We start from the raw sequence: 26,015 nt of genomic DNA, 5'->3' as shown, positions 1-26,015 counted from the left end.
TAATTGTTTCGGTGATAATTCTGCACAAAATGATCTCGCACACGTAACTAAAATCTCGATCAAGGAGCACCTGGCACCCGAAAATTCACGAACTATCATACTAACGAGAACTCGGTTCGGTGATTATTCCGCAAAAAGCGATCCCGCACAAGTCACTAAAATCTCGAGCACGGAACATCTAGCACCCAAAAACTCCAAAAACCCACGCGAAATATTGTACTAACGAGAACTCGAGTGCTTGATGTTCCGAGCTCAAGATTTTAGTGACTTGCGTGAGATCGCTTTTTGCAGAATAATCCGTTTACCCGAGAACTCGAATGCTATATTTTATTTTATTATTATACATCAATTAATAAAGCACACTCATCTAACAGATTGTTCCAAAGCGACGAGTGTGCTAAAAAGAAATATATTCTCTTTTTATTTCGACGATATATTCGACGAGTGTGTTAAAAAGAAATATATATATTCCGTATTCGCAATTTTTGTGGCAACGATTGTCATGTGAGCGAACGCAATGTGCGAAATAGTCCGTTTACCGTTTTAAATTAATGCAACACGAATAAAAAAAAGAAAATCAAAGGGAAATTTTGTTAAATTACGTGAAAATGAAAATTGTTCGTCAGTCAAACTAAAAAAATACACTGCCGCTAAATGATGTCAAAATAATAAATTACGATTATTAATTAATGTAGTACAAAATCACCACGGGCCCTAAAATAAATTCTCAATAAGGATACAAGGTTTTGTTTTTTAATTAACCTTTTTGTATTGCAGTCCACAAAGTGGACTCTTTGGATTGTCATTCAAATAATTCTTAAATCGAAAACAAAGCAAACATCTTGCTCATGGTAAAATAAATAAATTGTTAAGTGAAGGTAAGAAATAAAAAATGCCATTTATATATTATATTCAGTACCTTTATATAAAAATTGAGTGTTTCAGTACAAAAAGCAGTCCAAACGTGACAACAAAATACAAAAAAAAATATATATATAAAAAAAATCAAAATCGTTCATATTAAACACGATTAAAAAAGTCTATCTATGTATGTATTCTATATATGTATTACAAAAGTGAATATTACATACATATACGTGTACGTGTGTATGTGTGTCTGTGTGTGTGTGTGTTTGTTTAAGTGTACAAAAAATATATTATCATTAAAGTATAATATGTGTAAATATGCATTAATAGCATTTTAGTCCTTCAACATCACAAGCATTTTTTTTTACTCAAATCAACAATAATAAAACTTACATAAGTAATTATAATATAAACTAAACATTAATATACAATAAAATCAAAATATAGATTACGATTGTAGTACAAAAAGGTTTATATTTAATCTGTACAGATTAAAAATTGAGATCAGTTTTTTATCTGCCCTGATTAAATATTAATTTTTGTCAACGAAGAAAAAATCAAATAACAACAATGAATCAAAGTTTCATGTTTATACAAAAAATTACACAGCAACTCTGAAAACGTCACCTTTAATATCATAAACATTCCTGCATAAATGCAAATTAAAAAAAAAAAAACTATAATAATAAACTGGCTCAACTAAGTGAATGTGCTCTTGCAAAAATAAATGCTTGAACAAACACGAAAATCACTAATATGACCCCAAACCCAAAACAGACATTACTAATTTACATATCTGTGCCCGAGCCTATGTACTTCTAAACACGTGCGTTTCCTTTTCAAATACAAAACTATATATTAATACCATGAAATCCAACATGCTTATAAATAAACAATCGCAGTGATTTTGGAAGCCGATAGAACAAACAGTGATTTATTAATACATAAAGGTCAATTTGATATGCAAAACATTGAAAGTATTATATAGTATATGGCTTTTAGTATAAGTACATGATTTAGATTCTGCACTTAATCAATTATACATTTGTATATAAATCGTAATCAGTACTTGTTTATAAAGATCAAATACGACATAGAAATACATTGATTTTGCAAATAATATCAACACTCACATATTGAGCAATATTTAGAATTATAACGTTGAAACATTGGTTAGTTCAAAGCGTCTTAGTGAGTGAAATTAAAATGTCTTCCGAATACATTATCATTGACTAACCCAATCCTCTGACTATAAGTGCTAAATAATAGTAGACTTAAGCAGACTGACTGTCGAAGAACAAATATCAATCATAACTAATTTACAAATTTTTTATTGTCGGTTACAGTATCGTTTATTTCATTCGGATATACTTTGCATAATAGGACCAACTTACATATACAGGTTTTTCATTCCAAATTTGACCCTTTTTCATTTTAAATTCACCCCCTTTTCAGTGTCAATTTAAGCCAGCAGCATGGCTCGGTAGTTGGGCTTTTGCCTAACACCGAAAAAGAATTTATTCTGATTATATCTGTAATGCTGCTGGTCAGACTTGGATATTTGTGACTCCAGGTCGATCGTTTCCTGTCGAGTTTGCCAATTCATATAATTCAATTGTTGAAATGGTTCCTCGATTAAAATTGGCTAAAAACCTTCCTACATACTACGTCATCACTATTTGAGTATGATTAATATACAACAAAATTTATGTAAAAGTAAAAATTCATAGATATCATTCAGCGACTTTATGTAATAGAAATGCTGCATTGTTTGTAATTGGCCAGGAGGGCGAATTGGGGTTTACCTGTTAGGCCTTCCTGGTATATATGTATAAAAAAAATAAAAATAAATGAAAAAGGGTCAATTTGGAATGAAAAACCTATATGAATAATTTTTACATACATGAATCTTTTTTTTTTTTAAATATTAAAGAAAATTTAATAACAAGAAAAAGGTAACAAAAGCAATATTATTCTTTTGTTTACAAAAAACAAAAGCAATATTTTCTTTTTAAAAGTATAAAAAAATATAAAAAGTTGGCTCCATTAATTAAGTAGAAAACTATATACAATTTATACCGACGAAGATTTTGACTCGTACTTAAATGTTTTTGCCTAAATTTTATTTGTTTTACTTTATATTCCAGTTTCATTATAACATAATATAAATTTTACAAACATTTTCAATTGACAATCGTATAAAATATGCAACTTGAAAAAGCAAACAAAATGCAAAACCAATAGTGAAATGTTGAGTAATCGCCATTGTATTTGTACGCTAAAAATATTAAGATACACAACGTGTTCACTTTAATATGCAAATTAGACTTGTAAGATTCACTTCAATAAAAAAATCTTCATCTTTATACTTCAACGAATAGTTTTTACGTGGTTCGTGATCGGACGATCGTTTATGAGATACGACGGTGACTGCGAAGGTGGTCAGAAACGCAGAGACTTGGCAAACAGCGCAGCCATGGCTTGAGTCTTGTCGCCTCCGCACCGCTGCAACTCCGTCTCAACTTGCTCTCTACTAAACCCGAGATTCATCAGTTCACGCACGGTGGGCTCGTTAGTGTTGACACTCGTCTGAGTGCTCGTACCGGCCCCGTCCGTTGAAGGCGCTATCGACATGGACGGAGTGCTCGGATTGTTATTTCTCAAAGCAGAGTTCCCCTGCAACAGCAAGCTCTCTTCGATCTCGGTCTCGATAGACGACGCCCTCGGCAATTCCCCCTCGGCCAAGAACGTAGTCTCCGTTCCGGTCGTACCTATACGCAAAACGTTCGTTTTCAAGTCAATGTTGCATTGATGTCTCTTCAACATATCCAAACCTAATATCATATCCATAGGTTGGTCTTCCAACACCGAGAACGACGTGGTCAAAAAGTCTTTTTCGATACGTATTTGAACCATATGGATGCGGCCGATGATGCGCTGGACTCCGACACCCTTAGCAATTCCGCAAAATCTAGTATCGACCAAACGCATTATGTTACATCGCTCGGCACACTTGGCCGACATTATCGTCGTCTGCGCTCCGGAATCGATGAACGCTTTAACTGGGAATCCATTCACGTGACAATGTATATACAGCATGACGACAGTTCCGAACGTTTCCGGATTGTACTCCATAGCTGCTTCCATATTGGCGTCTATATTCTTCTGGCGGATTTCTTCGGCTATTAGACGTTGGGCTTCAGTGTCGAATGGATCGGAATTCATCATACGTATTCTTTGATGTTGTCGATCGGCTCGGGCCGCTACTTGTTCTTTCAGCACAGCCGAGAAACTCTCTAAGCTGCCTGTTAGTAGAGCGTCTGCTAGTCGCGGATTGTTCTGTTTGAGGAGGGCAAGCTGTTCGGCGTTGGCTAGGAACATGTCTCTGATAACTTTAGGGTCGTCTTCGGCGCCGAAAGAAGGGTTATGCGGGTTGGACACTACTCCCGGTACTCTTATAGAGCTGAAATCGAGGTGTGGTAGGGGATTGGCGGGGGACGGGCTGGAGGCTCCGGGTTGGAGGATACGCTGCAGTACGACGATGTCGCCGTCGCGGATACCTAACTCCTTGAGAGTTTTCTTGTCGTCTCGAAGGAGGCGACCGTTGGCGTTGAGGACGATCTGGTTGGCGGGGCAGCCACTCTCCACCTCGCAGAAGGCTTTGAAGTTATCCAACTCCAGATCCTCGGACACGTCGAGGGTGAAGATGTCGTCCGAGAGCGTTGTCACGGTCACCTTCATTGTAAGGCTGGAGATATTATTGCTTGCAAGATCCGTCAAGTCACGAGCTCGACGATAGGTAAGCGCACTGACTGATGAACTCAAGAATGACAGCTGTAATCAGTGTTGCTAGCTAATTGAATGACTTTCCACTTGGTGTGAAATCACATTTCAACTGAATCAAACGGTAATTACGTATAAAATAGCAATTGCAAGCAAATATTGAAATATTACATACGATTTAAAGTATTTTGTTGCTAAATTGAAAATCCTTGCTGTCAATAAAACTTCCGACATAATAAATTAAATGTAGGGTGAATTTTTTTTTACGACTGGTCATACTTTATGAAAATACACAAAAGAGGACAAAAATAGTCGGTCCATTGTCATGTTTACTCAGCATATTGAGAAAGGTTAAATCGCATTAATTTGACTTATGTCAGTTATGCTATTTCTCGTATTATTCTGTTTTGGATAAATTAATAAAATCGGCGATTGCTATTTCAATGTGGCATAAGAATCTAAATTAATGAGACGAATTCTATACTTGAATTTTAAAGATAAAAAATAGGAACCTTGTAATATAAATAGAAATGTTTTTGATGGTGCTCTTATTCAATACTAACATTTGCATTCGGCAATATACTATTTTATCTTCAACAAGTTTTGTTACATTACATATTTTCGTTTCAGTTTTGGTCAATAATTACACCTATATCGTTTTACGATATAGGTGTAATTATCGAGTGCCTATATCGTTTTACTTAGTATTTTATTTTAAATATAAATAACAATAGTGTGAGATGAAATGATCGAACTTCTACATCGCGTCGAAATAGAGAGCAGAGGGTTAGGTCTAGAGCTGAACAGACCGAAAACAAAAGTAATGATAGTCGATAGAAACAATAGTTGGAATTTTAGCACAAATACACTCTATGGACTAGAGATTGTAGACAATTTTGTTTATTTAGGCTCTAGAATTGACAACTGTGGAGGATGCGATGGAGAAGTAAGAAGAAGAATCGGAATGGACAAAAGTACAATGATCCGGCTTACCAAAATTTGCAAGAACAGAAGCATCCAGATCCCAACAAAATGCATCTTGTCAGAAGTCTTGTTTTCTCAAAAGGTTTGTATGCTGCCGAAACCTAGACGATAAAGGCAGCTGAACGAAAGAAAATTGAGGCTTTTGAAATGTGGTGCTGGAGAAGGATGCTGAAGATCCCCTGGCCATCCAAACGCACCAAAATCTCAATCCTGAAGGAGCTTCGGGTGAAGGACCGCCTATATATATAACGATATGTCTGCGTCGAGTTCTGCAATTCTTTGGGCACGTGGCGAGATGGGATAATGGCAACCTGGAGAAACTTGTCGTGGTTGGTTCCATCGAGGGGAAGAGAGGAAGAAAAATATCTCCTACTTGATGGACTGACCGAGTCAAGAAAGCTCTAGGCTGCTCTGTAGTCACTGCCCTTCGAAAAGCCGAATCCAGTGAGGAGTGGAAAAGACTCGTCGCCGAACACAACCCACGACCAAACAACGACGGCTCATGGAGGTCACGATTCTCAGGATTGAGGGACCGACCATTATTATTAGTGTGAGATTTATTAAAAACATTTTAATAAAAATTTTAAATATGATGAACAAGTGGTAAATAATATAAAATTTTAAATACGTATCAAGGAAAAAAAAAAGTTATTAAATTTTAAGTTCAAATAACAATTATATATAAATAGTGGCATGAAAAATTCTTCAAAAAATCCTTTTTAGTGTCTAAAAATATATTTATTATAATATAATATACTGATAGAAAGTGTGAGAGCTGCATTCGTCCTTCTTTAGACCGTGTGACGTACTTCCGGCTGTCAAACCTTTCTCGTTCACAGCTTTGCCATCGAAAATGGTAAGATTTTTGGCATCAAATTCGATAATTCGTACAATTATTAAATACAAAACATTTTATGTTATTATTAAAAGCAATTTGAGCACTAATTTAGATAATGTCTGCGTTCACTTTCTAAATTTAATTTTAACCTATTTGTTTTGACAGCACATTTCAACACAAACACATGGTTTTTCAATATTTAGTATTTGTTTACTATAACAATTATGAGGGAATTTTTTTAGAACATTTTTTAACTCCCAATCTACAACAAATGGTGGATTTTGTGAGACTCAAATGTATCATAATTTATTTTATATCCATATATAGGGTAAAACCAAGAAGAAATTCATCGATAAGAAAAATGCCGTCACCTTCCACCTGGTGCACCGATCTCAAAGAGATCCCTTAGTCGCCGATGAAACTGCTCCCCAACATGTACTTGTTGAAGCCGCAGCTAAACAGCACAAAGTAAATCATTGATAAATAAATTTTCATTGTAAGACATACCATATTTTCCCAGATTAATTCAATACTAAATATTCCAGGGAGAGGTCGTCAAAAGACAAGAAGAACAAAGGAAATGGGGAGTTTTCTATGATGACGACTATGATTACCTTCAACATTTGCGAGACATGAAAGAATTGTCAGTCATATGGGCTCCATCAGTATGTATACGAATTACAACAAATAATATAATTTTTGAATCTTTGTTAACATTATTTTAATTTAGGTACCCGCCGGTATACAGAAAGAAAAGGAACTCAAGCCTGTTAAAAATATAGAAGAGGCTTGTAAAAAAGAGAATGAACCACGTCTCATATTGCCGAGTTCTGTGTTTGCTTCTGAAGTCGAAGAGTCTGTTGGAATGTTGAACAAAGCCGCACCTCAAACTAGTAAATAGACGATTTAAATAATTATACGAATATCAATTTGGATGTTTATAATGAATGATTTGATGTTTTCAGGTCTTCGTCTGGATCTGGATCCCGATATAGTTGCGGCTATGGATGAAGACTTCAATTACGACGATCCTGAGAATGAACTGGAAGATAACTTTATGGAACTGGCTATGTGTGTAGGTGCCGATGAAGGCGAAGAAGAATGCTCAGAAGAAGAGTACGATGATGATAATCAATCTCAAGTAGGCTACGCTTCAGACAATCAATGGTCAGGCAGTGAAGATGGTGATGCTGATGAACGGAAGTCTAAATTCTATGACAATGAAGATGCAAAGTCTCGTTTCTCTCAATATTCTATGTCATCGAGTATTATGCGTCGAAACAATGGCCTTTCATTGTTGGACGATAAATTTGAAAAGGTATTTTTTTGATTACTAATAACACTGTTCGACAAATGAGGACTTTTTTTTGGCTCAGAGACGAGATATGACTTTTCTTATAGATCTATGCCCAGTGAACACGAATCTGGTAATAAAAAATGTTGATTGGCTCGAGATTCGGAGATATATGTGTTTTATAAATCGCGCGATTTTTCTATATCTTGGGTGTTGTTCGGTCGATATCTCAAAATCTGTCAATTTCCTGTTCAAAATGAATATTGGAATCTATATTCGGGTATTTTATCTTTCATTTGTAGTACTTTTCAGCTTTCAAATCTCTTTTAGTAGTCATCCAGTTCAAATCGAAAATCAAAAGTACGTATTTTCACTTGGGATTTTCTCCCACTGTTAATACTATTTTATATTGAGTTTTTTCTATTGAAACATGTTTATTGGGATAGCGTTCTGGCTACACTATTTTTTGTTTTCGTTTAAAAGGGTTAATTGGAAGTGTGCTGAATTTTAAATCGGTAAAATTGCGCGCTAAAAGCTCGTACTAGTATTTACTCGTATTTACACGAATCTGAATTGAATTAATAGGGATAATATATTAAATTGTCTTTATATGAGAATTAAATAAAATTCCAATTAGAAAAATCATATTTCGACTATTCTTGTGGATTAATAACAAAAATTCTATTGATAACTGGATTACCTCGATAAAATAAACGAATTTTTAGTATTTAGAATTAGTATTATTTCTGCGTCGATTAACTGATGTAATTTTTGCAGATGTTTGCCGAATATGATGATACAGAGATTGGAGCTCTCGTGTCCGACGATATCGAAGGACATTTACCGGCTACTACCGATGTATTGCAAAAATATGCTGAACACTTTCACAATCAAAGAAGAATGTACAAACTCGATGAAGACAAAGAGGCAAAGGAAGTAGTAAAGTATGTTAGCGTTTGTTTATTCATTTTTAATGTACGTAAGTGAACAATCAATGACAGTGTTTATTTACAGACTAGCACAATTGCGCGAAGTTTCCGACGAGGAAGATAACGAAGATGATCTGTTCGGCAAGGAAGAAGAAGTCAAAGAAAAATGGGATTGTGAATCGATCCTCTCCACATACTCGAACCTTTATAATCATCCAAGACTCATCGATGAACCAAAAGTACACATAGAATATATAAAACATTTTGATTTATTCGTATTTACATTTATTTGACTGACGTATTTATGTTTTCAGCGTCTCAAAAAAATCAGAATAAGTCCTATAACCGGTATTCCCGTCGGGGTGTTGAATGGAGATGCGCCTAAATTGACGATCAAATCTCTTGCCAAGTTCAACGTACAGCAGGCAGAAATTGAACGAGCTGAAAACGGAGACGATGACGAATCTATTTGCGAATCGGTCATGTCGACGCTCAGTGTACTGTCACTGAGGCCGAAGAACGAAACGCCCGAGGAGAAGAAAGAAAGGAAACGACTGCTCAAAGAGTACCGACAGGAGCGTAGAATAGAAAAGAAAGCGAACACAAACGCATTCAAAGAAGAAAAGAAACAGCAAGATCGAATATTGGTCAACAACAAAAAGAATATTCAAGGAATTAAAATTGTATAATTATAATATAAATAAATTTTCTATTTATAAAATTGACATTTTAATTAAAAATCCAACCGATAACATATATTCCATTTATTATCAGATTATATTACAAATACTTATATATATATACAGTTAATTTTGTATGAACGTGTATATACACATGTGCACACATCTCACGCATACACACAATTATTTATATAAATTCATTTACACATTTTGCCTCTTAAATAAGTATTATATATTTTAATAAACTAAATTCATAATGTCTTTGTGTACTATTGAAATTAATAGTGAATATAATAATAATAAAAAATATGTATCAAATCATTAAACTGGCGAAAAAAAAATATATTCCTTATATACAATGTAATATGTATAATTAAAAAAAATAATAACTGATCCAAAATCCCTTTCGTATAAATGGAAATGTTCAACGAACATAATAATAAAATCATACGACACGAAAACAACTTGATATGTTTCTAACAATTACAAATCATAGCAAAAGTAAACAGAAATTATGATGCATATCTTTCCACAATTCATTTTTTTATTTTTATTTCTCGTCGAAGATAAACAACAACAAAAATTCACACCGAACAACGAAAAACATATTTGTAACACGTTTGTAAGAAATTCCAAAGAAAAATGTCAATAATAACATGTGTATATTTAAATATGTTTTTTTAGACTTTAATATGGCCGATTAGCATGTGGATCATTCAAGAGACTTTCCATTCGCTCGTTCACATACAACAACTCAATTAGCATATTAATTTCCATCGGTTCAGAGAACCAGGCCTTGATATGAAACACCGTCGGACTCGGGACAATCCAGCCTGTTCTTCAAATGCTCGATCGTGTTGTTGAAGTGCTTGTTGATCTGCTCGGTCTCGGCCGACTGCTCCAAATTGGGCAGCTCTTCCCTGATCTTTGCGATGACCTAAAACAAACAACACCGATAAATGACTCAAACCCATATCTACTACATCAGTGGCGGACGGTGGGTGTTAATACCGGGTGTGCTGTGTATGCCGTAGGGCGTAGGGTATAAAATTAGCAATTAAAAAAAAATACTCGTTTTGCATTACAAAAATGTTTAATTTATTAGTTATTTATACATAAGTTCAATGCGACGTTTCTGAGACATAAACTTTTCAATCACGTCTGCATAGAATGTGTCTTTCTGTTTTAATTCCACCAATAACTTTTTTTCTATTGAAATTAAGCTAAGGCCACATAATCTATCTTGACCTTGCGTACCTCTATAGCAAGTTTTTATTCTTTTCAGCGCCGAAAAAGAACGTTCTGCTGAAGCTGTACTGCTTGGTATCGTTAATATTAATTCTCCCAGCTTAAACACCTCTTTAAAACCAGATTCGAGGTTATTTTTTGTCATGAATTGTATTAATTCATGAACAGGTTTCTCTGAAAATTCAGAGCTGGAATATAGCACGATGAGTTCGTTTTTCAATCGAATATAATCAAACAGTGATCCATAAAAATCTTTTAATTTATTAATTAAAACATTTGGAAAATTTTCTTTATATTCGTCATATTTATCATTACAAAGAAGGTGGAAATATTCTAATTTGGAAAGTGAAGAATATCTACATTCGACTTGTGCGATTATGCTATCAACTATTTTGAAATATAATTGACGAAATGAAGTTTTATCTTCTACTTCTGAATAATTTTTTAATCTTTGTGGCCTACGATCATGATCATCATTTTTTTCATTTAAATAATTATTCCATAACATTTCAAAATTATTATCCCTTTCGTATTTCAGTTGCTGCAAAACATGATTAATTTTTTTACAACAATATAAAACGTCCGAAGATTTAGATTGAAGAATGTTATACAAAACATCAGTTATTCCAAACAGTTTTGAAAAAATTTGAAGAAGTTTAATTGTTTGAAAATCCTCTAAAAAGCCTAAAAACCCTCGTGCTTTTATAACAGTATCTGTGTCCCATAATTCACAATTTTCTATAACATGTCGAAAAAAATCTGTAAATTGACTTCTGTATTGTTGTACTGTGCTACTTAAACGAGATGTAAAATTCCACCTTGTGGGTGCTACAGAGGGAAGTCTTTTTGTCACAAATTCCTGTAAAGCGAATACTCTTTTGGAAGATTTTGAAAAGTATGTAGACAATCCATTTAAAGTTTGAAAAAATGATTTACTTTCTTTAATATCAGAAAGACCTTGCTGCAATACTAAATTCAATACATGAGCATAACAGTGTGTAAAAAGAGCAAAAGGATAAGCATTGAGGACTTTGGATTGCAAACCATTTACGTGTCCACTCATTACACTTGCTCCATCATAAGTCTGTCCAACCAATTTGTCTTGAATTTTAAATTCTTCAACTATGTTCACCACGTGACGGAATAGACCATTAGATGTTTTATCAGCACTAACGTCTGTAAAACTAATAAACCGTTCATGTACATTGCCTTTACATACAAAACGTAAAACTGTTGAGAGCTGTGATTTTGTCATTATATCTGAAGTTTCATCGAGAATAATAGCAACAAAACTTGCTGACTCTACTTCATTTTTTATATGAACTTTAATAACATGAGCGATTGCTTCGATTATGTCATTTTGTATACTTGGAGAAGTACCACGAAAGGTAGTAGCAGTATTTAAATGAGTATCTAAAACAGAATCATATTCTCGAAGAGCATTTAGATATTCAATGTAATTGCCTTTGTTTACGGAATTACATGACTCGTCGTGACCTCGCAGGGACAGTTCTTGTTTTCCTAGATAGATTATTGCGTTAATAATTCGTTTTAAAACATCTCTATTTTTATTTACTTGTTCATTATGTCGACTTATTTCGGCTTTACGTTGACTGTCAATTAATACGTCGATTCGTTGTTTGCCAAACATTTGTATGGAAAGAAATGATTGAACGTGTGCCTGCGATCCTTCGTGTTTCTTCAGTGCTGCTGTCAAATGGTTGAGATCAGCAAATCCTTCTTTGTTCCACACATTAATATCTTTGGAGAACAATAAACATGGCCAGCAGAAAAGTTTGGATCGAATTTCACAGCCTGTAATCCATTCGAATTTTTTATAATTTGAAACGCAAAAATGTCTAGTGTAAACTTTTGTTTTTTCTTTATGCAAACTGGATAAATTTGGAAGAGACGGACACGGTTTCCCATATTTAATTATTTTTAATTTTATCTCAAAACTTCTATTTGAAAACGGAATAGTTAAAATGTCTTGAACACTGTTAGCCATTATTAGTTATTAGAGGTAATAATATGACCATAAAAATACGAATGTGCGAAAAAGTACGAGACCACGTGTCGCATCGCATTCGGTCAATTGCCGAGTGGTGCGGTGCGGTGCGCGGTGCTCTGAAGTCGTAGCACACCGTACGTCTTAATATCGCGAACAAACCTATACAAGCGAATATCCGCCTGCACACTCCAACCAAACCCACCAATTTGCTGCACGGCATAGGTATTCTCTCGTCGCGGCGCACAAACTACATACACACAACACGCTGCAGACTGCACACCACACCATACACCATACATTTAGCGCACGCGGTAAATACACCATACACATCAATGCCTGTTTATACAACAACACATTATTTTGTATTAAAATACTACTTTATGTGGTCTTTGGTTTTCACGGGTGTGCGCCGCACACCTAGCACACACCCAATATACGCCACTGTACTACATACATATAACTTGAACAAGATAGCTACCATGTTTATAAGAGATACGGTGACTTGTGTGTTGCCTCTCTCGTGGAAATATATGTAGTGGTTCAAAAGCTCTACGATCAGCTGAACTTGTACAGCTTGGTCCATACACTGTGATGAAATCTTAGCACCTTTTTTTAAGCAATCTAAAACCTTCTTGCCGTCTTGTACCTACAATCAAACGGCAACGATTATTATCAAAACTAAATAAAATATGTCTTTGATCGAATTTGCATTATAATACCTCTTCTTTATTGTGAAGTTTGCCACTCCAGAAGAGATGTGAGCACTGGATGACACCTCTGCATTGATCAGGTTTTTTCAACAGCTTACTGGCTGCGAGTACGCATTGATTCCTTATTGGATCTGCATTTTCTATCCCTATAACAAACAAGCAATTAGTTAGCTTTAAGGTATACTACCGTAGCGTGGGAACATGGGCGAGAGTATCAACTGTCATTTGTATTTGTATTCAGTATCAAGTATGTCATTTGTATTCAGTATCAAAGTGCATTTGTGGATGAACAATAGAGACCCCGGATTAAGCGAATGAGACTCAGTAAGTGCCTGAACAAAAGATATGCTGGCGTTCTCACAGAACGATAAGACTCGCCATGGTAGACCTCTACATGCCTAGACAATAGATACATAAATGGATCGGGGAAGCTGTGGTGAGCAACTTGTCTTTTATAAGGAGGTACACACGGTAATCAGATAGCTGGAAACTACGAGCACGTCCATGCCGTACGATTCAGTGTCATTAAATATGCAAGAAAATTGTCAACAGCAGCAGTCAGCTCGAAATGAAACTTACCGAAGCAGAACATTTGTTCAAAAGTGGAAACAATCAATGTGATCGCTGCCAATTGGGCTTTCGAGTCGGAGATTTCATCTTCGTATAACGAAAACGCCTGCGATAAGAATTCATAAGCGATCGGTTCGTAATTCTCAAATTGGATCCGTCCAATTGCGAGAGCTCCGTGTAAAAATAACCTAAAAATACATAAAAAAAAATTAGTCACCCACTTAAAAAAAATATGCACGTGATGTAAAAACCCATCATCGATATACCTAAGGGGTAATTCGGCTAGTTCTGCTTTCATTAATTGCATAATGGTGGCGTGGCAAAATTGGAATATTTTTTGACATTTCTTCTCCCATACATTGTCCTAAAATGATATATATAAATAAAATTCAAAACAGTGGGATTATTCAATCAAAGCAAATCAATCAAAATACCTGTTCAGCAATTTCTTTGTATTGAAACGCAAGACGATACGCCTGGAAAATTATTGGTGGGAATGTGTGTGGTAGACGTCGGGGTCCTCCCGACGACAACTGCTTTTTCGCAAACGATAAAATCTGGAATTGCTGATCCGGTGAATCGGATTTGAAGTGGTGAATCAATCTGCAACGACGACATTGATTCAATAAAAACACACATGTACATCGTCAAATGACAATTTTATTAAAATAAACATTCAGGATCGGCTCAAAGGTGCAGCAGATTAGGCACGTGTATAGGGCGCCATAGACGAGGGGCTCTGTGATGCGCCCCCATTTTTCTTTTTTGATTATTTAATTGAAAAAATAATTTGGCTTTCTCGAAGTAACAATATTGATTGTAAAATATTATAAATTACGAGGAACGCAAGAAGTTGACTGTCCAATATCAACGATTCAAGAATAAAACTTGTAAAACAGCAAACTGTCGTTGGTTCAAATGGCGTTCAAAATCCAAATTAGATGGCGTTCATATACATATATAAAACCAATGGTGACACGACAACTCGTTCACAGATTTTCCGTAAACCGAGGATGCGCTCCAGGCATTACGTATACGGCCATCTCTTTCTCGCCCCGTCTGTTCACCAAGATCTCGTTTACTATGCCATTACGTATGCAGCCATCTCTTTCACAGACCGTCTGTTCACCGATAACAGACGGTCTGTGAACGTCGGCATAAGTAATGGCATAGTAAACGAGATCTTGGTCAACAGACGGGGTGAGAAGGAGAAGGCCGTATACGTAATGCCTAGAGCGCATCCTCGGTTTACGGAAAATCTGTGAACGAGTTGTCAGGTAACCAAAACCAATATCTAAAATATGAATACTTTTATACAGTCAGATCAAAGGTGTAGCAGACTAGGCAAATGCCTAGGGCGCCATAGACAAGGGGCGCTGCGAGGCGCCCCCATTTTTCTTTTTTTGATTATTTAATTGAAAAAATAATTTGGCTTTCTTCGAACTTATAAAACATTCTATATTCAACTTAATTTTTCCACACGAAGTAACAATACTGATTGTAAAATATCATACTTTACGAGGAACGAAGGAAGTTGACTCAAATATCAACGACTCACAAATAAAACTTGTAAAACAGCAAACTGTCATGGGTACAAATGGTAAATTGGAATTGTATTTTATATAAAATACCGCTGAATCATATGTATGTATATATGCATATATATCAAGAATGGATTTACTTCACGAAATTAAATATCTTAACCAATCATATTCGAAAAAATAACCGTCACTATAAAATTCTTCAATTCATTGTTGAATATAAATTAATGTCTTCATTACCGACTTTATTCATAGTTATCTGTATTTTATTTATTTTTATACATAAAACGTGCCTATTTTGAATAAAATTCTTATATTAAATCCTTTGTTTTTGTCTCAATATATTTTTCTTCAACATGAAATTTATTGTTTAAAAATTGAAGAGGGGGAAGCGCTGAAACCAATATGCCTAGAGGCACCAGATACCTTCAGGCCGGGCCTGTATACATTATATACTATCACTACCTGGCGAGGAGAGCTTGTTCTTCGGCAAAATCTTCAGAATCTTGGATACCTTCCGGTTGGTCATCTTGATCAGAAATTAAACAAGATAGCATACACAACACAGAATTCACCTATAAACCAAGAAAAATTGATCATACAATTCAAATAGACTTCCATAATGTACAGAGGTATGTATGTAATAGATACAATTTATATAATGTTGCGTCCACAAATTTACCTGTTCTTGGGTCGATATTAATGTTCCATTGTCTAAAACGCTCGTGATGAGATATACAGCTATCGTTTTCCTTCCGGCATAATCTAAATACTCCAACAAGTTCGAATAGTTCCCCAGTCGTATAACGGTTAAAATATCCTTATAGTGATCAACGGGTAGTTTTAATAGTCTCATTAATTCCTTCCAGACGTTCGTATTAAACTCTATTCTGTAAGCGATATTTATTTTCTTTTACAAAACTAACAATTCAATTGCAATCACACATACGATAGAACACACACATACTTATATTTCATTATTTGTAATTTATCGAATATCAATGCAGTGTTTTGCAACACTTTATCGATATAGTCTACTCTAGATGGATAGCACTTGTGAGCGAGACCGAGCAACGCAACCTGTAACGATACTGTATCTTCCGGTGGCATATCTTGTCTATTCTGCAATTATATTAAAACGAATAAAATGAAAATCAAGCACTAAATCGTCAACAAAATAATACAATTAAACAATTTTCAATGAACAAACTTGTATAATTAAAGCGACTTGATCGGAAAATACATCAAATAGTTGTACATTCGAAGTATTCACAGCGGTACCATCGTCGTCCATAATGGTCAAGCTTATATTACCGTCGTTGCGCTGAAATCAAACAGCAATATGAAAAATAGAATAAATAACAATGAGAAAAATTCAATGAAAGTCTAAAAAAAACCTGGCTAAATGCTGCTAGTCTATCAATCAGTGCGATAATGATGTTTTTGACGTTGACTCCAGATTGCAGCTCGGCGCAAGACTTGAGGAATGGCTGCAGCGTGGCCAAGTGAAACTCGTCGGGGAATACCTGAACGATTACAACAATAACGATTAAAATATTACAATAGTATAGTGCGTTTATGAAATTCGGCTCTGTACTTGTATTATGCACTCCATCAGGTATTCTTGAGCTATGGCATCCCGGCACGACACTGCCTGCTCTAATATACCGGGAAGGATGAGACGCTTGTACTGCGGAAGACCAGCGCTTTCGAGTTGCGACAAACGTACCAAATTTGTACCGACCAATATCCTTAACTCTTCTCGTTCCCTTTCACGGCGCTCTTTGTCTCTGAAATTTTTTATTTACGTACATTTAAAATGAGAACACACACTGCAGAATTAAAACATATGTATAACTAGTGATTCCACCCGGCTTCGCTCAGTATTTATAATATATGTATATATGTATTAACCCTTTGCCCGCGGCAATAAATATATCGAACAAGTCCTGTACGCGGCACCTTTTTCGCGAATTTGGCAATCGAGTTTTCGACCTTAACTACAGATTTTAATATTTACTCAAGTAACCAGATATGTTAATTAACACATAAAGTGTTATTTTAAACAATAAAATACGTAATATATCTCGTAGTTTTGGATTAATTGTCAAATAATCATTCTTCATACAATTGAGACGTATCGTCGCCATTGTTCAACAGACGTGACGTCACATAAACGAGGTTTCAGTATGGTTCCACAAGAAACTAATTTTGACTGGTATATATTCATTTTAAGCAAATTGAATAGATGGCATTCAACTCTCAGTAATATATTCAACCAATTTTGAAACTTAAAACAGTTGAAATAGGCGCATATAAGGCTCAAAATCCTGTGCAAAGTTCAGAAATTCTATAGAAGACAGCCGCACTACAGACTTGTCGCTCAAAGCTTCCATAGAAGACGGCTGCGGGAAAACGGTTAATATAAAAACAAAAATTGTATCCGCTTAAACATGGCTAATCTAATAGTAAACATTCATTTGTATTTTTTATTTAATTGATTTGAATCGAAATAAATGAATATTTAACGACAGCCAATCAGAAATTAATTTGAAGACTATAAAGAAGTTATAGTTAAAGTGTATCTTCCAGTTGTAATATATTTTAATTAGTTTGAATATATCTGGTACCAACTACCGTTATAGTTGAAGTGTATTTTCAGTTGTAATATATCTTGACTAGTTGGAATATATTCCGTAATAACCCACGTAAGTTGATTCATATGGCGGATTACATTCCAACTGGTCAAATTATAATACAACTGAAAATACAGTTCAACTATAAGTTAGTACCAGGTAAGATGGAGAGGTCAGGTTTTCGTGAAAACGTCACTCGACTAGTAAATTGAGTTGGAAAGTCACATTTTTATTGTGAACACATTCTTAGAGTTATCATAATACGGTACTCATTACCTTTATTCGTAATACCTAGCAAATATTAACGCATTATTGAATTCTAAAATATTCGTAAAAACATCAGAGCTGTCAAAACTCAACTGTTATATTACAACTGGCGCACATTGTTGAAAGTGTATTTGCGCTTGTATACATATAATTTACTCGTTGAATTGTATTCGACTATGAATGACCTAAAACGCCAGTTGGAATATATTACAACTGAAAATACACTTCGACTGTACCATAATATAGATTGATTAAAATCTGTCTTCTTCAAACATACTTCTTACTATATTTAGCATGAAAAATTTATTATACAGTAAACCTTGCTAGCCGCAGTTTGAAATAGAAAATGAAAAATAAGCAAATAGCACTTCATTGTACTTCTACAGTCATTATTAGATTAAATATTGGTCGTAGCTTTTAAAGCTTATTGCATACAGAGAGCTATCAACGATCTATTGAAAAATATGGAAAGTCAATAAGGATCGAGTCACACAGTGCTGAAAAATTGTGACATTAAGACTGCCTTGTCATTAACAAGGAGTCAATATATGAGCTTAAATCTTTCACGACAAATGGTTGTTGCAATTTATGACCAGAAGTTATTGATATTTTAATATACATATATAAATATTACAATGGACTTAATTTTCATTGTACAAAAATAAAACTTCTGCTTACTATTCGAACTTTCATGATTTCAAATTCGAAACTATTCAAATTCTGTAGGAACAATCTCGAGCCAATTCTTTTGTATTTTCATTTTTAAACAATTTAATAGTTTCGTATTAAAAATAAGTGATATTAAAAGGTTTATTTAATAGATTGAATAAAATCCAGAGTATTTCGCAATAATCTCAACATTTTTGCAAGAAAAGCTAGAGTGCAGTTTGACCGTCATCAATATTATATTTTCAACTAATGTATTATGTAGAAATGTATCTAAAATAATAATGTTTAGTACTAATATACAAAAGTATGACCACAGGTGTCGCTTTGGGACAACCTATAATGGTACCTATGGTAGAAACTAATGTATTTAGATAAATAAATACGACCTCTTTGTCTCATTATTCGAGATTTGAACCATTCAGAAGCCTAACTACTGTACTTATTTTACTTTTATATACCTTGAGTGTCCCTGATGCTGCATCCTAACCCAAAGTTTATTCATTTCGGCAAAGTTCATCAGTACAAAATCAATTGCATCTTTCACCTGAAACATTAAATGAATTCATATAAACTAAGTTTGCAGGGCGTAAATAATGACACAAAAGACTTCGACCGCGATATAATATTAAATATTGACGACATTTCAATAATAAATTATGCTAATGTACATATTACATAAATATAATCAAAACACTATTAGTGCCACTATTGAGTTATTGTATTTGTTCAATTTGGACATACACAATATTTTGTATGTACATAAGGGTGTCACGACAAGTCATTCACGGAAATTCACCGATATCTTACTGACGCTTCGTTCACAACAACTCGCTCATGACTGTTCATTTACAACCGTTGGTTTACAGACATGTCTTAGCTGATATTTCGTTCACGGATATTTCGTTGACGTTTCGTTCACAAATATAAAATAACTCATTCGCGGAGCTCATAAGTGAATGATCATTATCGAATCATTTTTCATTATTAAATTATTATATCGTGTACGATTCGCAAAGGCAATTCTAGAAAAAATTCGCTTTTTAAAGCAATTTCAATTTAACAAGGTAGCCACATTAGAATCTCCAATTTTAGATTTATTGTTGAAAATTGTGTTTTTTTAAATAATCATATATATATAAAGACACTAATCTGTGTGTGTGTGTGTCCTAACGCTAGCCGAACATAATGAATCGATAAAAAGCCTAAACTTTGTATAAATTCATTTTTCGTCGAGACGACTTTGCTGCGTATCAAACCCGCGATCTCAATAGCCTCATATAGGTTTAATTGAGTTTCACGATCGTCGGGGGCGCTGGAGGCGTCAGGGGCACTGGGAGCGAAGGCCCCGTTGCGTCAGAGGTGCTAGGGGCGAAGGCCCCGGGGTGCCGAAGGTATCGGGGCGCTGGGGGCGAAGGCGTCAGGGCGTCGGCGAATTTGTAATTCGTAATTTCTAATTCGTGCATCAATTTCTTTGCTTTTCCTCCCGTATTAATGTGCGCGCGCAGAATACGGGAGGAAAAGCCTGTTCCTCTTGTTCCTGTTGTATCCTGCTCGCCCAAATTAATTGAGTATGTACCGTTTACCATGCACCCTTTTTTTATCTTTCGATTTTCGATCTTTGCCTTCCGATATTTGCGTTTTCGGGCGTTTCACATTCGGGCCCGTGAGGTAGCCCTGAAGTATATATGAAGGTAAGAGTTAAATAAATACATATATACATTTTCATCACATCAAAATCTGTAAGATAGGGGCAGGTTTCATTAAATGGTAAGAAATGGGGTTGAATTTATCTAATATCGTATTGACGAAAAATTTGCATCTTAGCTGGAACACAAACTAAACACTAGTCTTTTTTCTTTCAATATTTGGCATTCATTATATCGATATCTTTTAAAATCGTTCATTTCGCAAGATTATTCTAGACACACACAGATTATTTTATATTTGTGAACGAATTATCGGTTAACGAAATATCTGTGAACTACGGTTGTGAACGTAGCGTAGTGTGAGAGATGTGGTGAGTAGCGGGTTGTCGTGAACGAATGGCTGTGAACGAGTTGTCGTGAACGAAATGTTGTGTAATCGTACATAAGTATGTATATGAAAAAGTTTGAGAACGCATGCAAAGAACCATTCCAAACATAATAGTTTGTACAATGATGAATTTGGTACAAGTATTTTCATTAATTATTAACGAATTCAAAGAAATTGAGATATTTTAATAATATAATGCTACATATCATGTCTTTTACAAACATAATAAAATATAAAATAAATTCCATCCATATATACCGTTCCTTCAGCTTCGTTTTCAGCAGACGGAACATCAGGCAATACATTACGAGTGCACTGCAACAAGTAATTTCGCAAAAACAATCCTCTGAGAGGATGTTGAACACCTCTGCACATTTCAACAAGATCCTAAACGAAAACAGACAATTATAAGAATCAAAAATCAAAATTCCATTGACAAATACATCAAAAAGGCATACAAAATCATACTTTCAGTAGATCCCTTTTGTGCGAGGAGTTAGTCTTAATATATACTAATCCGACAGTAATCAACAAGTACAGCCTAGGAACAATGTTTCCAGCATGTTGAACGAGCTCATAAAGATCGGCAGCTTTGCGACCCCGCTGAAACTCATCCAGCAAATACAGTTCTAAATGCCGTAGCTCGTCGGTTATTGCCATATCTGAATCGCCCAGAGTCAAGAAAAATCAATCATATACATATAAATCTACCAGTATTTTAATATAATATAAAATGTAAGCAAAACCCAATGCAATATAATAAAGGATACATAATTCGTAGTAGCTTTTCGGCGACAACAGCGATGTCCTCAATTCGCCGAGCATGGTCGAAGCATGTTTCAATGCGTCCGTTAATTTCGATTTGTCTAAGCATCGTTTCATTTGCAATGCCTGTAATTAAAATATATAGATATTAGAAAAATTCAAATGCAAGATTTTGATAAAATGATAAATATCACACTACCTGAACTTTTACGATGCTCAAAGATTCATCTAATAATTTTTCCTGTTCTTCGACAGGCGACGATTGACTCGCCATGTTCTGAAAATTTTCACAGTAAATTGAGGACGTTTTAAAATTATCACACATACATACTAGGGATTCCAATACCAGTACTACCAGTTTTTGGTATAAAAAAATCTACCTTCGGTACTACCAGGAGTACCGAAATATAATAATTTCGATTTTATGTTAGTTGAATTATTTTGAATTTAGAAGTAAACTTCAGTTTGTATGAATCAGTCGAAAAATGAGTTAAAACTCAACTTTTTTTTTTGACCGTCTATTCAAAGGAGCTGCTAAGTGTATCATAAATTTAAAAAAAAAATCTAAGTAAAACCTTGTAATCAAAGATTAAGTATGCTAAATATACCGTACTTGTACGAGAGACTATTTTCGAATACAAACATTATATGAGCCATTATATTTGAAAGTTGTAACGTGACGTTCTCCCAGCCGTCCCATCAGGGCAACATTAACCCTTATTTCGGGTGGCCACACTCAGTGCCATCCTGCCGCGGGAAAGGAGACGAGACCCAACTCTCGTTCATTCGCATTTCGGTCGTCCCCGGGTACGGGCATACCCCCCTCCCTCGATCACTCCTGAGCCGTCTCCAGAAAAGACGGGCCCAGAGATCCGCCATCTTGTTGAAGAACCGCGGGACGTTTGAGTGTATCATCACTCCCTCCCCTAAGTTCCAACAGTTCGTCACCTGTATCTCCACGCAGCTTGCTATAGAAGCATCGGCCGCTGGAAGACCGACCGAGTGACCCGAGAGCCAGCTTCACAACAGCTATAGACGAGACGAGCATTATAATCAGGAACTTCATGACTACTACAAGACATCCCAGGTTAGCCATTCTGTTCCCTTTGACCCCCACCACGGAACGAACGCACCTGGAAGGTCGAACAAACGTATCCCTGTACGCCAGTAACTCTCCCCGCGAGAGAGTTGTATTCCCGCGTAAATACGTTCCGTCACAAAGTCCATTTTTCTTCATTTCAAGAAATAATACATTTATTCGGCTTTTCCGAGATTCTGGACATATGGAATTAAAATAAGTGATAGCAATTTGTGAGTTAAGTCAAACAGAAATAATGTTTTTGGAACTAAAACTTGGACTTCGGACACTTTCAAATATAACGGCTCATATATTGATTTAAAACTGACTGTTAACAATGAGAAGCCTCGTCGCCTTCCGATTTTTTCGGAAACCAATTTTTTTCACTTGACAATTTGAATACATTTATAATATTTAAATGATAAAATCAAAAATTCTTCAAAGCAAGGAGAACATCAAAATATATATATATTTTTTTATGACACTCGCTGATCGGTAATCTGAGTATTGTAGATAAACCTGATGGTTCGGTGATTACTGGTCACAAATTACTCATCACAAAGTCACTAAAATCTCTATAACGGAACATCTGGCAGCCGAAAAGTCCATCATACTAACGATAACTATCATACTAACGAGAACTTGAGTGCCAAATATTGTGTATTCGCGATTTTCATGGCAAAAATTGTCTTTGTGACCACCCCAATGTGACGAATAGTCCAATTATCAAACCTGATACATTATTTTATATATAAGAAAGTAAATTATTAATTATTAGCTAACAATCAACCTACAATTAATTAATATTTTATTTTAATAATTAAATTTTATTGTATGGGTAATGTGAATTGTCAGTATTTTTGGAAACCGTATTATATACATTTATCGAACGATACAAAAGTAAAAAATTGAGACTTACAAAATTGAACATCTTTTTAAAGTTCATTTTTGATGACTAACATACATATATATTCACAATTTATTATGTAATATTTAAGAATACAATATTTGTTATGATGAGACGGTTTCGACTGACGAAATACGTGTGAATGCATAATTTCATACGAATGTCTCAATCACAATATTGATATTATTGAATTTAGATTGGGAAATTTATTTACAATATTTGAATTGCTCGGTTGTTCGGCGCAAATATAATGTCAGTCAGTTACTTTGAAATTCTATGAACGATGACACGTGACTCATTTTAGATACAAACGTACTAATATACTAGTTGTAGTCGAAAATGGAATAATACGATTAAATTTATATTTTCTTTGTGATTATTAGATATAAATATCAATCTACATATGTATGTACAAATAAAACTTATTTGTATTTTCTATTGAAATTGTATGAAAAATGTGTTTTATTAAGTGAAAAACTGTTCTTTATTACAAATCAAGACAACAAATCGCATGATTTTATAACTGGTATGTAAAAATATATATGTAGATAAAATGATTTATATTATATTTCCTATGAACTATTTTATTGTTAAAATCTTAAAAAATAAAATGTATGTACATAATTATTCAAAACAATGGTTTATTTCATTTTCCATTTTAAAAGCCATTTTTTAAGCATGAAATAAAAAATAAAAAAAACATTAAAATTGCAAAGTAATATAAAATAAAATGATTGTTGTAAATGTGCAGTGGGTAGATAATTTTTTATCGTTAATATTCTATAAGATATGGCCGTTTTAAACGCGAAAATGCAAAATGAAAGCTGACAATATAAAAATATTGAACATTTAAACACTTAAAACATTTTAAATGAGACAAAACTATACCAATTACTATGGAAGAAAAAAATCTTATTCATATAGATATATATCTAGATAAAATTTTCATCAAATATATTGCGATTCTATCATAAAATGTGATATGACATTATTATTCATTGTAAAAAGGTATGAGAGTAATAATGATAGCTTAATTAAGTATCATTTTTTCCCTATACATATGACTTTATTTGGTTGTATTTATCAATCAAAAAATATGTCAACTTGTAAGCTTTCGCCTAATCAACCCAATTTCGCGTGGACCGCGTCTACGTCATCGTCGTACATGTCAAGTGTCCTTGATAAATAATGCGCGAAAAAATGTTTGATCGCGGCTCATAGTTGTGAGGTGTAAAACATCGATTGTTAATGGATAGTGGCAGATTAGTAAGCGGAGTTAATCGGCGTGGGATGGGGGCAGAGGGGTTGGGGGTGGCGGGGCAGGGGGCGTAGTCACCGATGAGGGGCTCCCGGCGAGGGGTGGCGAGGGGGTGGGGTGGCGCCCGCTGGATCAACAGGGGCGGAGGAGCGAAGAAGCGAAGGGGCGCCGGCGAGTGACAGCCACTGACGACCACACACTAATCACGACCATTGTTTATCGCTAATCACCTTTTTACTTTTATTATTTTATTTATATTTATTTATCGTTAATTTATCTTCGATATTTTTTAAGTATCTTTATAAGACAAGTTGTACTGTTTTTATTTTCAAATGATTTGGTATTTTTAAAATTAGTTGAGGCTTTTGCAATTTGATTATAGGCTACGTCTACACTACCGATATGTACACCCGATATTTAGTAATTTTTCCTAACCAGTTCCTAAATAGCAACCACAGGTTGCAATATGGGAACTGGATATATCACCCTAAAATCGGTCACGAGAAAACTGGTTAATCGATTTTAGGGTGTGACCAGTTTTAGGGTGTGACCAGTTTTCTCGTGACCAGTTTTAGTGTGACGGGTGATCACGTGTGACCGATCTAGAGTGACCGGTTTTCCTGTGACCGGTTCACATTTGACTAGTAATCACCGAACCAGTGTGGACGAAGCCATAGGGATGCGACCAGTGGTGGTTCCTAAAAAATATTTTTTCAGGTACCACATGTATATGGCGTTCATTGATTACTAAGTCACAAAATCTCTATAATGGAACATCTGGCAGCCGAAAAGTCCATCATACTAACGAGAACTTGCCAAATATTGTGTAAACGTGTCAAATATTGTGTACTCGCGATTTTCGTGGCAAAAATTGCCTTTGTGATCACCGCAATGTGACGAATAATCCAATTACCGTATATGGATATATTTTTTTTTATATAAAAAC

At 34.8% G+C, this 26,015-nt stretch overlaps 3 protein-coding genes across 4 annotated transcripts; 1 reads left to right on the top strand and 2 right to left on the bottom strand.

Moving 5' to 3' along the window:
- Positions 1–907: 907 nt before the first annotated feature.
- Positions 908–4,724, bottom strand: rngo (DNA damage inducible 1 homolog rngo). Its single transcript, XM_077428442.1, has one exon. It carries the CDS (start codon positions 4,606–4,608, stop codon positions 3,310–3,312), a length of 1,299 nt encoding a protein of 432 aa, XP_077284568.1. The 5' UTR covers positions 4,609–4,724; the 3' UTR covers positions 908–3,309.
- Positions 4,725–6,384: 1,660 nt separating this feature from the next.
- Positions 6,385–9,412, top strand: LTV1 (LTV1 ribosome biogenesis factor). Of its 2 annotated transcripts, none has more exons than XM_077446656.1 (8): positions 6,385–6,490; positions 6,800–6,940; positions 7,018–7,137; positions 7,203–7,365; positions 7,438–7,790; positions 8,544–8,710; positions 8,781–8,934; positions 9,010–9,412. In XM_077446656.1, exons 1-8 carry the CDS (start codon positions 6,488–6,490, stop codon positions 9,382–9,384), a joined length of 1,476 nt encoding a protein of 491 aa, XP_077302782.1. In that variant the 5' UTR covers positions 6,385–6,487; the 3' UTR covers positions 9,385–9,412. The 2 variants fall into 2 exon arrangements, with proteins under 2 accessions (XP_077302782.1, XP_077302783.1); XM_077446657.1 differs by having other exon boundaries at positions 6,427–6,490; positions 7,221–7,365.
- Positions 9,413–9,445: 33 nt separating this feature from the next.
- On the bottom strand, positions 9,446–25,297 carry Vps35 (Vacuolar protein sorting 35). Its single transcript, XM_077446859.1, has 18 exons — positions 25,148–25,297; positions 22,026–22,103; positions 21,832–21,952; positions 21,530–21,723; positions 21,320–21,448; positions 19,486–19,571; positions 17,053–17,245; positions 16,853–16,981; positions 16,666–16,779; positions 16,423–16,577; positions 16,138–16,345; positions 15,921–16,030; positions 14,349–14,517; positions 14,181–14,278; positions 13,924–14,102; positions 13,354–13,490; positions 13,113–13,280; positions 9,446–10,312 (listed from the first exon to the last, which is right to left on the bottom strand). The coding sequence occupies exons 2-18, from the start codon at positions 22,098–22,100 to the stop codon at positions 10,157–10,159; spliced, it is 2,421 nt and encodes an 806-aa protein (XP_077302985.1). The 5' UTR covers positions 22,101–22,103; positions 25,148–25,297; the 3' UTR covers positions 9,446–10,156.
- Positions 25,298–26,015: the final 718 nt, after the last annotated feature.

This window comes from Arctopsyche grandis, chromosome 3 (genome assembly GCF_051622035.1).
Source record: "Arctopsyche grandis isolate Sample6627 chromosome 3, ASM5162203v2, whole genome shotgun sequence".
NCBI lineage: Eukaryota > Metazoa > Arthropoda > Insecta > Trichoptera > Hydropsychidae > Arctopsyche > Arctopsyche grandis.
The sequence above is the reverse complement of the archived record's forward strand: the minus strand, read 5'-3'. Positions and strand labels throughout refer to the sequence as shown.

Bases quoted from the DNA above. Each gene is read 5' to 3' on its own strand.
- rngo (XM_077428442.1), bottom strand. From the start codon at position 4,608: ATGAAGGTGACCGTGACAACGCTCTCGGACGACATCTTCACCCTCGAC.
- LTV1 (XM_077446656.1), top strand. The intron at 7,366-7,437 runs GTAAATAGACGA...TGATGTTTTCAG, and splicing joins CAAAGCCGCACCTCAAACTA to GTCTTCGTCTGGATCTGGAT. The intron at 7,791-8,543 runs GTATTTTTTTGA...TAATTTTTGCAG, and splicing joins TGGACGATAAATTTGAAAAG to ATGTTTGCCGAATATGATGA.
- Vps35 (XM_077446859.1), bottom strand. From the start codon at position 22,100: ATGGCGAGTCAATCGTCGCCTGTCGAAGAACAGGAAAAATTATTAGAT. The intron at 14,279-14,348 runs GTATTTTGATTG...ATATCATTTTAG, and splicing joins ACAAAGAAATTGCTGAACAG to GACAATGTATGGGAGAAGAA. The intron at 10,313-13,112 runs GTAGCTATCTTG...TGTTTGTTTTAG, and splicing joins CCGTATCTCTTATAAACATG to GTCATCGCAAAGATCAGGGA.